Source organism: Lissotriton vulgaris, chromosome 4_1 (genome assembly GCF_964263255.1).
Source record: "Lissotriton vulgaris chromosome 4_1, aLisVul1.2, whole genome shotgun sequence".
NCBI classification, from domain to species: domain Eukaryota; kingdom Metazoa; phylum Chordata; class Amphibia; order Caudata; family Salamandridae; genus Lissotriton; species Lissotriton vulgaris.
In genome coordinates, this window is record NC_141691.1 from 1,661,081,928 (window position 1) to 1,661,094,960 (window position 13,033).

The 13,033-nt window shown below is 44.1% G+C and overlaps 1 protein-coding gene across 1 annotated transcript in view; it reads left to right on the top strand.

Annotated features, from left to right (window-relative positions):
• Positions 1 to 1,497: 1,497 nt before the first annotated feature.
• Positions 1,498 to 13,033, top strand: part of CHMP4C (charged multivesicular body protein 4C) — a 179,326-nt gene continuing 167,790 nt past the window's right edge. Inside the window, exon 1 of the mRNA XM_086965938.1 lies at positions 1,498 to 1,983. Within this exon, the coding sequence (XP_086822064.1) occupies positions 1,794 to 1,983 (190 nt within the window). The 5' untranslated portion in view covers positions 1,498 to 1,793. The remainder of the gene's footprint in view (positions 1,984 to 13,033) is intronic.

Here is a 13,033-nt window from a genome sequence, read left to right on the forward strand (position 1 = left end):
CCATGACCTCAAAGCATGTCTCTAACCAGGTCTCTGGAAGACTCTTTAGTGAGCAGATACAATTATCATACTCGCTTAGGAAAAAAAATCTAAAAAGCTCTACAGTGACAGGACTGTGACTTACCAGAAGATCAATATATATACGACAGGGGTGCACACTGCCCAGAGCCACAAAGAGGGCAATTTCATCACAGCAGGTGCTGAGCAGCAGCCTGCATGGTGGTGAGATGGTGGTACGGCCATTGGATGCTCTTTGATTCCTGAGAAAGGCAGACAATGGAGAAGGAAAGTAGAAGAGAAATACGGACTACGGTAACAAAAGGAGAAAACATGGGATGAAAGAAAAGCTGCAAGAGTGAGATAAAGGGACAGGGAGGAAATAGTGGGAGATGAAAAAGACATGAGGTGGAATTAAGACTAGACAGTTTTGGTATTCGGAGACCCTGACAAACGGTTGTGGTGCCGCCAAGCTTCTGAGAAAAACAAAGGGCCTGGTACCTATGCTTTTACAAATTAAGCCCTGTAAATAGCATTTTATTCTCTCAAAATTGCATGCATTTAGAGAAACGGATATGTGGCTACGCTAAAAACCTTCAATTTCCATGTAAATTACAGCTATTTGCTGCAGGATCATAAAACTCTGCTAAGTTTACATGGAGATGTGTGTCACAGGAGCCATTCTGTTATCTTAATAGGACATGTGATTTGCATGTGCATTCACCCTCCAAACTATTTTATGACGGTTCAAAATGTATTAGCAGATTGTTACACATATACATTGTTGCAGCAAGTACATTAACAAACTGGGCTATTTAAATGTTACTCTGAGGTTTGCTAGCTACACGTAGATCTCCACCAGCCTAAACTGTGGACTGTTTGTGAATAATAAGGCTTGATAAGCCGACTGTTGCATTTGTACTTTTCTTTGTTGACAATATCTTTGTGGGTGTGAGTTGTAAAATAATGTATATGCGCTGGCGGACCATAGGCTGTTACTGGCCGCCCCCCCTGACTCCTCTTTTCTGCTTCGTCAATCCGCCTTCGCTTGCTCCCTCTTCACGCTGTGAATTTTAGGAATGCGCGTATCCTGTCTCAATTTCCTTTTGTTACTCGATACGTTCCACTACAGTCAAGGGTGCCAAAAAAAGACATGGTGGGTGAAACTTCCGCTTGAATTCTCTGGCCTAGAAATACCAAGTAGCACGAGCCTTTATTTTTAGGCAACAGTCTGCGAGACTCATCCTGCAACGTTCCACATTAAACTCCCACACGCAATCACGCATGCATGCAAGCAGCCACTTTCGCGAGTGGGTCGCTTCTAAAGCGATGACCAGAGTGTCAGTGCAGAAGATAGTTGCTAACCAGTATTATTGTTTACACCCAGCCGTCTGGACACGCCCTGTGCACATCTGGATGGCACTTCTATTCTTAGTGAGCTTCGTCATTCCCAGCCGTCTGTTTCCGCACACACAGGCGCTCCCCCGCGTCACAGTCATCAGACCTGTTTGCAGGCACCGCGGGCTCACTGGCCGCCACGCCCTCAGCGTCAGTCCGCGCCCATCCCGTTCTTCCTCGTGCTACCGTGACGTTTCTGTTTTTTACCCGGGAGGCGTGGCCATCGAACACACCTGTGAGAAAGGGGGCGTGGTCTTGTGAAACGCAAGAGGTGCGGAGGAGGTTTCACCTGTCAGCGGAGGTAACAACACTTCCGTCCTCAGAGGGGTGAAACTTCCGGACTGCCCAGCGAGCAGTGTGTAACCAAGGACCGCTTCTCGGTGGAGTGTCAATAAGCCATGAGTAAATTTACCAAGTTGTTCAAGGGTCCCGGGGGCGGCAAGTCCCGCGCGGGACCCTCCCCGCAGGAGGCGCTGGGCAGGCTGCGGGAAACCGAAGAGATGTTGGGAAAGAAGCAAGAGTATCTGGAAAAGAAGATCGAACAGGAGCTGGCCACAGCCAAGAAACACGGCACGAAGAACAAGCGAGGTAGTGCGGGCGAGGGTCAGTGGGCACACAGTGACGGGGTGTGGCCTCATTACCCCTTTTGTAGCTCGAGGGGCTCTGGAAGAGCGCTTCACGAATGCTAGTGTTGGCAGAAATAGTCAAGTGGGTAATCCGAGAATATCCTATAGCGGGGAGGGGTGCCCTGCACGGTCGCACCTGACCTGTTGCATGCAGGCTCGATAAGTGGGGGCAGCTAAAGGACCACATGGTGGCTGAATAGAATGTACTTGTTATTCCCCCATCTTTGTGGGCACCCGGATATATATTCATCACACTTACTTAAGAGAAGAGTATCTGCAGGCAGGGGGACCTGAGCTCCAGGGTGGGCAGTCAACTGCTGAAATGTTTGCGATCTGTGTGCAATTTTGTTCAGTTTGTTTGACGATTTAGTGCCTCATTCTGAGTCCCGTTGAATTTACTAGTCAGCAGTGCTTAACTGGGCCGGTACGGTATTTTGAGAGTCAGAGTACTGGCCCTTCTCAAGAGAAATGCTATACTTTTAATTGGGGAGTACCAGCACTTCTCGGAAACAAGTAGGTACTCTGCACTTATATTTTTACATTTCAAGCACTGCCAGTCAGTAAAACATGTCGGGAGTAAACACTTTACTGAGATAGGCGGAGAGATTGTGTCCGTTCCAAATATTCGCGCAGCATTCCGAATGAGGGCCTTAGGGATTGGTAGAGAGTTGTTGCTGGAAGATGTCTCCGCTTTCTCGTTACCCACAGACAGCTTCACCAGTTTTTTACAGACACCGTTGTATAGAGTACTAGGCAAAGTGGGATTTGGGTTAGCCTTTTTCTCTAGATTGGATGGCTTTCTTGTTTTTCTCCGTTCCCTGCTCTTGATTAGACCCGTTTCCTCCCTGTTCAAAGTATAATAAAAGTACTTTTATTAACCATACGATTATTTAAATTTTTTACAGTAAAACCAGCTAAAATCAATGGTGCCCACCCCCATACCACCCCCTTCTTGTTACAAGATCCTTTTTGCCTTTGAACCGGGGGTTGGTTTCATGTTGCACCAATATTACAATAAAACCCATTAAAAATAAACTATCTGTCTCTTCTTTGCCCATTGATGTTATTGCTGGTCCCTTATTGTCCGATAAACAGTCTCTGATTTTCAAAAGCTAGGGATAGTGCATTTATAAACTCGCTTCTAAGGCCGGTCTAATTAAATGAACAAACTTTGCCACTCTTGCGAGAATATATGTTTTTGTTTCACTCATCAGTATGGGGCAGCAGCATAAAAGGTGATGCCAGGATTCCCTGTGATAGGTACATAGCCGACGGGAGACTGCACCATCTTCTCGCGCCCATACTGGGTTAAAATCAGAAATTTTGAGGGCCGTGAACCTCATAAAAAGGATTTTCCTGCGAGCATGGACCCCCAGTGCTTCCAGTAGAAACTGTTGAGCTTTGCCCAAAGAATAGGATTTGTCCAATGCCGTCGTGATGGTGTTACAGCGGAGTGCAGCTCAATCCTTTTCGAACGAAATGGAGCGGACTTGCCGTTTCATGGTATTTGACCAGGCCTTTTGCGAGATGTCAGGTAGAGACAAACTGTCAGCATCAATATTTAGGGTCCCTAGTGCTTTGCCCAACTTGAAATGCCAGGGGGAGTCCTCTTTTCTAAAGATTACTGCCAGATGATATTTCAGAGTGTTATTCGAGAGTTTGAGGACCCTGATGTGGTACTTAATTAGGTTCCCCTGAAGGGCCAATTCCGGTTTGCAGAGCCCTAGTTCCAATCGTAGCCTGGTATTCCTTGCATGCCTAGGTGCTTGTAACACAAACTTGTGGGCTTTGACCTGAGCGGCTGCTATTAATTTGTCTAAAGCACCCGGGAATGGCAGGTGGCCATAGTTAATAGCCAGTATTAATTTTGCCTTTGGCACCCTTAGCATGGGATCTGCTGTCGGGCTGCACAGGCATTGGCTTAGGCGTCTCAATGTTAGGATTATGCTGTTAGTTTTGTCAATTAGATGTTTTGTATGTCTTGCCGGAGTAGCCCTCTCGAATAGCCAAACCCCAAGATAAATATTAGCTGCTGTTGTCCCAATTTGGTGGTCTCCCAGTTTCCAAGTAGCTTGTTTTTTGTGGGGATATCTATCAAATATCATTGTTTTCGTTTTGCTCTGGTTGACTGTTAGGCAATTATCCTTGTTGTACATTCCCTGCTAATTTAAATCTCTTTGAAGACCCACCTGGTGTGATCCAACACTGCTGTGTCGTCAGTGTACTGGAGGATCGCCAGTCTCACCTTGCCTAGTCTCGGGGGAACTAGACTAGCCTCTTTCAGGGCACTCCCCATGTCTGCTATATAAAGATTAAATAATAGTCGGACCAGGACGCAACCCTGCTTCAGGCCATTGTTGGTATCAACTCTTGATAATAAGGCTGTGGGGCTTATCTTGACTTGAACCCAGGTCCCCTCATAAAGAGCTATGATTGCTTTCAAAAGCTTCAATGGAATCCCCCAGGCTGTCAGTTTTCCCCAAGGTCTAACCGTATCAACTCTGTCAAATGCTGTGCTATAATCTATGAAACAGCAAAACAGCGGCGGGTGCCAGTCTTTGACGGCTTGTTTGGAGAGGTAGGCCAGGGCCATGATGATGTCCATTGTTGAGCTGTTTGCTCTGAAGCCGGTCTGATAGAATGGTAGAAATGTGTTATTCGCCCAAGCTTCCAGCTCTTTCAGTAGTAATTTCGCATAGGCTTTGGCTTCTACATCAAGCAGGGCAGGGGGGGCAGATAAAGAAGGGCAGCATGGTGGCTGAATAGAATGTATTCCCCCACCTATCTGGGAAATGTTAAGTCAGGTGGACACCCGAATATGTATTCATCACACTTACTCAGGAGAGGGGTAACAAACACAACTGCAAGCAGAGGGACCTGAGCTCCAGGGTGAGCAACCGACGGCTTAAATGTTTGTGATCTGTGTGCAATTTTGTAAAAACTGTTTGATGTTTTAGTGCCTCATCCTGAGTCCCGTCTAAGTTACCAGTCAGTAAAACATGTCGGGAGTAAACACATTACTGAGATAGGCGGAGAGATTGTGTCCGTTCCAAATATTCACGCTGCATTCCGAATGAGGGCCTTAGGGATTGGTAGAGAGTTGTTGCCGGAAGATGTCTCCGCTTTCTCGTTACCCACAGACAGCTTCGTCAGTTTTTTACATACACCGTTGTATTGAGTACTAGGCAAAGTGGGCTTTGGGTAAGCCTTTTTCTCTAGATTGGATGGCTTTCTTGTCTTTCTCCGTTCCCTGCTCTTGACTAGACATGTTGCTCGGTCCTTGGAGCATATTGTCTTTACCCCCACTTTTGACTAAGTGACAAGAATCCTTTCACTATTGACTTCTTGGAGCCGGCCTTTCTACAGATATCTTTAGCTGCCTGGAAAGAACTGTTACAACCACACGCCATACACAGCGCATACAACATGTACACATAAACAGGTTTTGGAGAGTCCCATTCAGCCACTGACTTGTTTAGACAAGCTCCTTTAAGGAATTGGCTCCATAGGCAGTTATGTGTTACAATCAACCCACAGCATTTCGCTTCCCACGTTTTGCTGTTCACCTTCCTTGACCAGTTGTATTTGCAAATACTTTGCTTCCACCACCATAGGTGGTAACCATCTGTTGCAGCTAGAGAAAGTCTGGGATGTGTGGACTCCAGGTACACCAGCAGTAGTGCGATCATGATGGTTGGTTCCTTAGTAGTTCTTTTAAAATACATCCAATAGCGTTTGTTTGGCAATTTCCTGCAAAACTTTAAAATGGATTGAATTGTTTTTGATCCGCATTAAGTGCCCTACACAAGCAATTTATTGTATTTTAAATGTGCTCCAAAGCGACAACTTTTTTTTTTTTTTATCAAGCTGGGGCCTGGCTGGATAGCCGCTATAGCCTCGGGTAGATGAAAGCTATTTGATGCTTGGGTACACCAGACATTCATATCTGCAGGAAGGGGAAACGTTCGAAAACTAGGGTGGTTATTATTTCTATTTACTTCTATTAAAGTTCTTCAGGGTTTAAGCAGGAGAAGGCCTAACAAATGTTCGAGAATCCCGTACAGTTAAAGAGGTGAAGAATGTCTGATACATCATCACTGTTGTCCACAGGTACTTTGGTCACCTGAATCACCGCTTGATGCAACATTGTATCCCATGTCTTGTCTTTTGAGGTTTGTTGCATTTTTTGAAGTGAATAGATTTCATATTATGAACCCTGCCCTCCTTTTGTGGTAACCACATAGCAGCAGTTAGATTGGATTTTTATATTTTATTATTCTTTATTTGTATGGACATACCCCTAGTTTGCTCCATCTAATCTCGGTCAGAATTAGTTTACCAGTATGTCACTCTCTGATTGACATTTGATTCTAACCATGGCAGTAGACATCCACAACATCTTATTTCTGTGGTCAGCAATAGCACCATCCGGAACGTAGAGCCTTTTATCAACTGCAGCACCATCCACCTTATAGAGCCTGCTGGGTTTACCTACCCACAGACAGATTACATTTCCACCAAATTTTCACCTAGCACAAATAGAACCTCAAGTTCTTTTGAAGTACATGACTCAACACACGTGTACAACCTATACACTGGATAGGTATGGTTTTCTTGTTGTTATAGAACGTCTTGATACTTACTTACGTTTTCACCTTTTTTTTCTTGTGTTGCAATACATATCATTTGGTTGTAAAAACATTGTTGGCACACCTTTTTTTTTTTTTTTTTTTTTTTTTTTTCATGTATTGTCTTTTCATTGCATGATCCTGAAACATTTGCTATTACGTTAATTCTTTAAGTTTCGTTCAGAACGTTCAAGGTCTCTAAATGCATTCCTGTTTACTAATTTACAATATATATATTTTTGACATGATTCTTTGTACGCTATTTGAATCAGTCGTACTGTTCCCCACTCTCACACCGGGTTATTGGGTTACCCTTCTCCCTGTAATGGATAACAAGCACTCATCTGTGTACTGACCCAGTGTATCTGTTCATGATGCAGCTCAAGGCTGATTTCATATAATCTAAGTCTCCCTTTTAAAGCTACTCATTTACTTGCTCCCTGAAATAGACCTTGTCAGACCACTGCTCAAAAAGGATGACCCCGATCCCAATAGTTTAGAAAACTTCAGCCTTTTTACAGGACTCATGTATCCTGTAAAAATATAGGAAAAATGTGTAGCCAGCCAAATTCATAATTTAACCTTTACATGCAACCTAAGTGGCCATTTTCAATGTGGCTTCTGGTTGAGTCGCAGTACTGAAACAAGCCTTCTTAGGATAGTTAATACCTTTGGCATTCTGGTGAAGGAAGTTCTTGATTTCTGTGTGTACTGAGTTTGTCTTTCGCACGCAACATGATTGACTGCACCATCATCCTACAACTTGTAAATGAGCAAATGGGGGTTGAAGGAAAGAATCCAAAATGGTATGGATCACAATTCAAACACCGGTCTCTGCATAAAGTCTGAGAACTCTCTTTTTTTTAAACAGAAACCTAGTGATCCCCATTATTCAGTCCTCTTTCACTTACACTTCTACTTGTAAGTTGAAACCTAGGTGACCTGCTGCAGAAACATGGAATGTCTCATCACACAAATAGCTTTTACGCTTGGATTTTTCAGATACAAATCTGGATGAGACAAGTGAAACTAAAACTTGACAAACAGAAACTGAACAGCTCCTCATATCACCCAGCTATAAAGAAACCTTCCTATACAATGGATTAAAAATATGTCTCACCCGAAATTGTCATAGATGCCAGCATACTCCAGAAGCCTAGCTCATTCTTGAGTCTCGTCTTAAAAAAAATATCAAGAAGGCAAACCTATCAATTGAGCATTACTTAGAACTTCAAACCATTCATCTCTAGATGCCTCAGGTTATTGTCATATCACAAATTAAATACACCAATAAATAGCTAAGTGGCTTCTCCAAAGATTGATTTTGCCTCCTGAAAGCTTTTTATCCTACCAGGGTTAGGGACCTCCTATAAATTCTCAGATGCTCCTATGTGCCACATACATGGATAGTGAGCTCTGGAGAGTGTTCTGATGCACTTTTGTCTTGTACATAAAGCAGCCCTACATTCTGCTACATGTCTTATCACGAGAACCAAGAATTTCGATAGCCCACACTAGTATTTGCTTACCTGAAAGGGCTGCCACTTGAGGTCTCAGGTGGCCTTCATCTACGCGGCCACCCTATCGCAAGAAGCAAAAAAAAAAAAGTCTGGTGGCTACAGGTCTTTGATGTAAAATACTCTCAAGTTTACAAACCCCACTTTCTAAGACGTTAACATCATGTGCTTTTTCCTCGGCAACATCCCTGACAATTGGCTTTTTCGTCCAGCCGTCGTACAACAAATTTCTTTGAGCTATTAAAAAAAGCCTTGCAATGTTTTTGCTCATAAAGGACCTAACAAACTGCAAAGTTTTGATATTCTACTCTATAGATAAGCTTGGATCACTTAATCATTACTTGCCTTTATCACATCCACCTTACTATCCTTCTTCCTCGCAGCCGTTTTCCTTCCTAGATTTGTTTTAGTCCACGTGTCTCCCTCAATGTTCTTTGATGGGTAAACAAGTTGTCCGGTACGAGACATACAAAACATCAGATTCAGGGTAGGAGACCCTCTTCTATGCGTCTTCTCGGGGTAATAGGTTGGATAAATGCATTTCATGTGGTTACAGTTGAGGTGTTTAGGCAGTGGGCTTGCCAGTTTAAAGGATGGACTTGCGTTAAAAATGTGAAAATTGTGATGAAGGTGGTAAAGATCCAGATCTCTCACACACACATATTCCTAAAATGTGATGCTGCACAAGGAGGCCAATTTTCAGATGACCTGAGGAAAAACACCAAAATAAAATAACACAAATACTGCATCTCATTTAGAAAAGATCTTAAAGGCAAACAAAGTATGTGGGTCCATGTTTAATTAAATTAGCGGGATGCCATGTAAATAATAAATTGTGAAACTAGAAAGGGTACTTCTTACAAGGCCTGATCGAATTTGTGCTTCCTGCATCTGACCGCGGTATAATGAGTCAACCCAGTGGTTTATAGTCTAAAAAACAAGACATATTGTCCGAAACAAAAGAAAGGTTGCCTGCTTGACAAACAGTAGAAGCTGGACACCAATTGAGGGCCATTTAAATTGCCCTGTAACTTGACAATACATCTAAATGTATACTATGACGTACATCAAACCATTTTATGACAAAGGTAAAACGCCCCATTGAGCCCACATGATAGATTTGAAAATTTGATGTATACACACACCCTTTAATTTATTTTGTAGGATTGTGGGAGCTGCACGTGTCCTTGTCACCTGGAATCGCCGTGTTGTATTATTTGTTAAGCTTTGGTTGTGGCTAATCGGCCGAGTAAAAAGTGAGTTGAATAAAAGAGAACTCTAGTGAGTCGAATAACTATATTTCAATCTACAAGATATATGTATTTGCAATGGACACACACGTCAATGTGTGTGTTGGTTATCTAACAGATGTTGCCAATTGTCTTTTTTGTATATGATAGCATATTTTCCACCCTCAATTCAATGTGAGAGAACTCAAAGAAAAAATGTGTTCAATGATGACTGAAGAACTTTGATGGTGGCGCGGTTGTAAATGTATGATGCAGTGCACCGAGCTAGTGGGAAAGTCAGAGTTCCTCCAATGGGCCGTGTTATGGCATGAATATCCAGCATTTTGTCAAGAATGCTATGAGTATGTCAAGACTGTGATACTATTTTGCTATAGATAACAGGATGGCCGTATTTTTGTCAATAGTGGCCACAATATGTTAACCATAGCCATATGGCCACCAGTAAGGTGCCAACTGCACCCCAGCCCCTGCTAGGGTACCCTTCCTCTCCCAAGTCATCCTCATTCCCCAGCTGACACACACACACATCCACACTGATATTCTTGCATTCTCTAAGCCCTTGAACCCTCTTCTCCTACCTTCGGGTTTGTAGCAATGAAGGTTGTGTTATGTTATGTTAAAAATGCTCTTTTATAGCGCACGGCTACTCCTGGGAGTGTCCCGGCGCTTTGGCAAAGAGCCCTCGGAAGAAGAGAAACATAACACGGCAGCATGGAAGAAAGCAGGAGAGCAGTTACTGAACAAAAAGCCAGGTTTTAAGTCCTTTTCTAAAGGACAGCAGGTCATCAGCTTTCCTAAGCAGGACAGGCAAATCATTCCAGCCTTGAGCCGCTAGAAAACTAAAGGAGCGTCCTCCGATTCTAGCGAGGCGAATGGAGGGAATCAAAGCTTTAGACAAAGAAGTGGAACGTTGCGTCCTGCGGGGCACATAAAAAGCCAGGCGCTTCTGAATATATTTAGGGCCTATCTGATGAAGGGCCTTGAAGGCAAATGTAAGCGCCTTAAAAGCGATCCTTTTGGCGACTGGGAGCCAGTGCAATTTTTTTAGCAACTCTGTGGCTCCAGCTCTGCGCTGGAGACCAAAGATGGCTCTGGCCGCAGAATTTTGCACAATCTGCAGTCGAGCCAAAAGATATTTCGGCAGGCCAAGATAGAGGACATTCGCATAGTCCAGACGCGAGCCTATCAAGGCCTGCACGATGATCTTTCTATGCTTCAGCGACAGCAGCGGAAGAAATTTTCGCAGCATCTTCAGGAGGCCGAAGCATTTACCAGTCAGCCCAATAATCTGGGGACCAAAGGCGAGGCCATCATCTATCACAAAGCCCAGGTTTTTAGCTTTGGGAGAGGCGGCATCCGGTGCCTTTCTCTACCACTGCCAGGTTCTGAAGGAGGAGAGCAGCAGACCAGTCTGCCAGTCTCCACTTTTCCTTTCTGTGCTGCCGGTGCTCCAACCCAAGTACCCATGCGTACGAGCTGCACCTAAAAATCGGGGAAGTTATATATTTGGATTTGAAGAAATCATTTTCCAATGTGTGCATCTGTACAGACACTTTAGATCCATTTGGTTGCAGAATTCAGATTACTCCATTCTAGTGTGAAAAATGAATAGTCACCAGGCTGGAAAAAAGTAGATGGCACAGACGAAAGATAAGGGGCGAGAATACCCAAGAGCTCCAGGGATTTTTTTAAACTTTAAACACTTAGTGTGTGGCTCACTGGTTAGAGCAGGCAGACCCTGAAGCAGAGGTCAGACCCGGGACCAGGGTTCGATTCCCGACGCGGCAGGGTGTTGAGCTCATATGTCCACGGACTCGATAATTCTCTCTTCGGTGCCTGACCTAATCATGGGTTCACACTCTGCAACTCTGGGCAATAGCTTGCTTAATCTCCACTACGGCCCCCCGCGGCGGGATGCCTGGCTTTCACCTTGGGGATGCCCAGTATGGGTTATCTCACAGGGAAAAGCCAGGACGGGTTCCCAATGCAAGCGCCAAGATGCCCAAGGGTAAGTTGAGCGCTATATAAGAACACATAATAATAATAATAATAATAATAACTTTCAGGATGCTGGATAACTTGTCGTGGAAGACAGAGACTAGCTATGTGCCATGAAAGGGCTGCCCCTTGTTTCTAGAACACACTCATCTGCAGGGTGCCTCCCCAGCTTAGTCACCAGCTAGGAACACCAGGTATGTGCACGGTCATTCAGTGGCATTTGACATTGTTTGTGAGGCATGAAGAGAATTGTAGTGTTACCTGCTGCTCGGATTTGGCCTGGAACTCTTTGAAACAAGCATTGAAAATGCAACGGGTCTCTCCTTTGGTTAAGTTGAAGCCATTTGCTTTGCTAATGGTATTGTACAGCAAAGTAAGTGGCTCTAACTTCATAAAAGGCAAGACCTATTACATTTTTGCTTGTTTAGTTATGTAAGTGATACGCCTGTCCTTGAGCAATTAACCAGAGCCATAAAAGAGGTAAGAAGCCCCAAGCCCCTCTATTGCCCAGATAGGACCCAGCTGTAGAGGGATCAACTTCCCCTATGGAGTCCGAGCAACAACGGGTTAATTACATCCCTGCCGTGACTCAATGCCACCTAGTAGGTCCCTGCACACTTATGTTCCTATATTGTATTATAATTGCATTCATATAGCTCTTACTACCTCTAACAAGGCGTCAATGTGCTTATTTGTCACTTTGTTTGACAAGGCTGTATCAACTGAACTGCGCAATTAGCATATTGCTGCTGCTTGGCAGGGTGGCAAAGCAGCAACTCATCCGAGGTTAAACCAACAACAAAGTACATCTCCCGCACTAAGCCTCTTGAAGTCGGGGTTCAATTAAATTTGCAGTACTTTGTAATGGATGGACCAAAAAAAATTACAAATGTTTGCAATCTTGCAGGAGAGTTTGCAGCTGCACTCTAAATGTCGGCAGCTTAAGAACACAGCCCGGTCAGGCCTCTGTCAAACTTGACCGCAACAGAGCTCTCAACTTAGAGTTGTGACATTATAACCACAGCTCCTAATTTACAAGGGTGAGGTCTTCCAAGCTCCCAATTCACAACTATGTATTGCATTGTAGCATGTGTTTAGCTCTTTTTACCTCTAAGCGTGGGAACGCAGCGCTTCTCATTGGTCGATGGAGAGCCTACTCCAGCATCACTCAAGCTGCTAACTACTCATGCACTCCATCCCCAAAGGTTCATTTTAACGACTGGCACATCACCAGGACTTCTAATTCACAGCATTAACACCACTTAAGATCCCAATTCACACGAAACTCACACCGACGCTTCCAAAACCTGGTGTGACTTAACCCGAACTTCTATCTCACCATTGTGTCATCAAACTTTCATGCCACAGGCATGTTATCTCCTTACTTATTATGTTCCTAACTTACAGCCGCGGTCCGTGCAGGTAACAGCGGTGCGGCCCCATGGAGGGGGATTTTGGAGGACGATGCTTAGTGCCAATATCGGCAACACTCCTCATCCCTCTCACAGCAACACTTCAGAGAAATAATCAGACACAACAAAATTTTAGTGGAGAAAATTGCTGCAGGTTTGTATGCATAACAAATATGCCAACATGGGGAGTTATCATACGGGCGATCC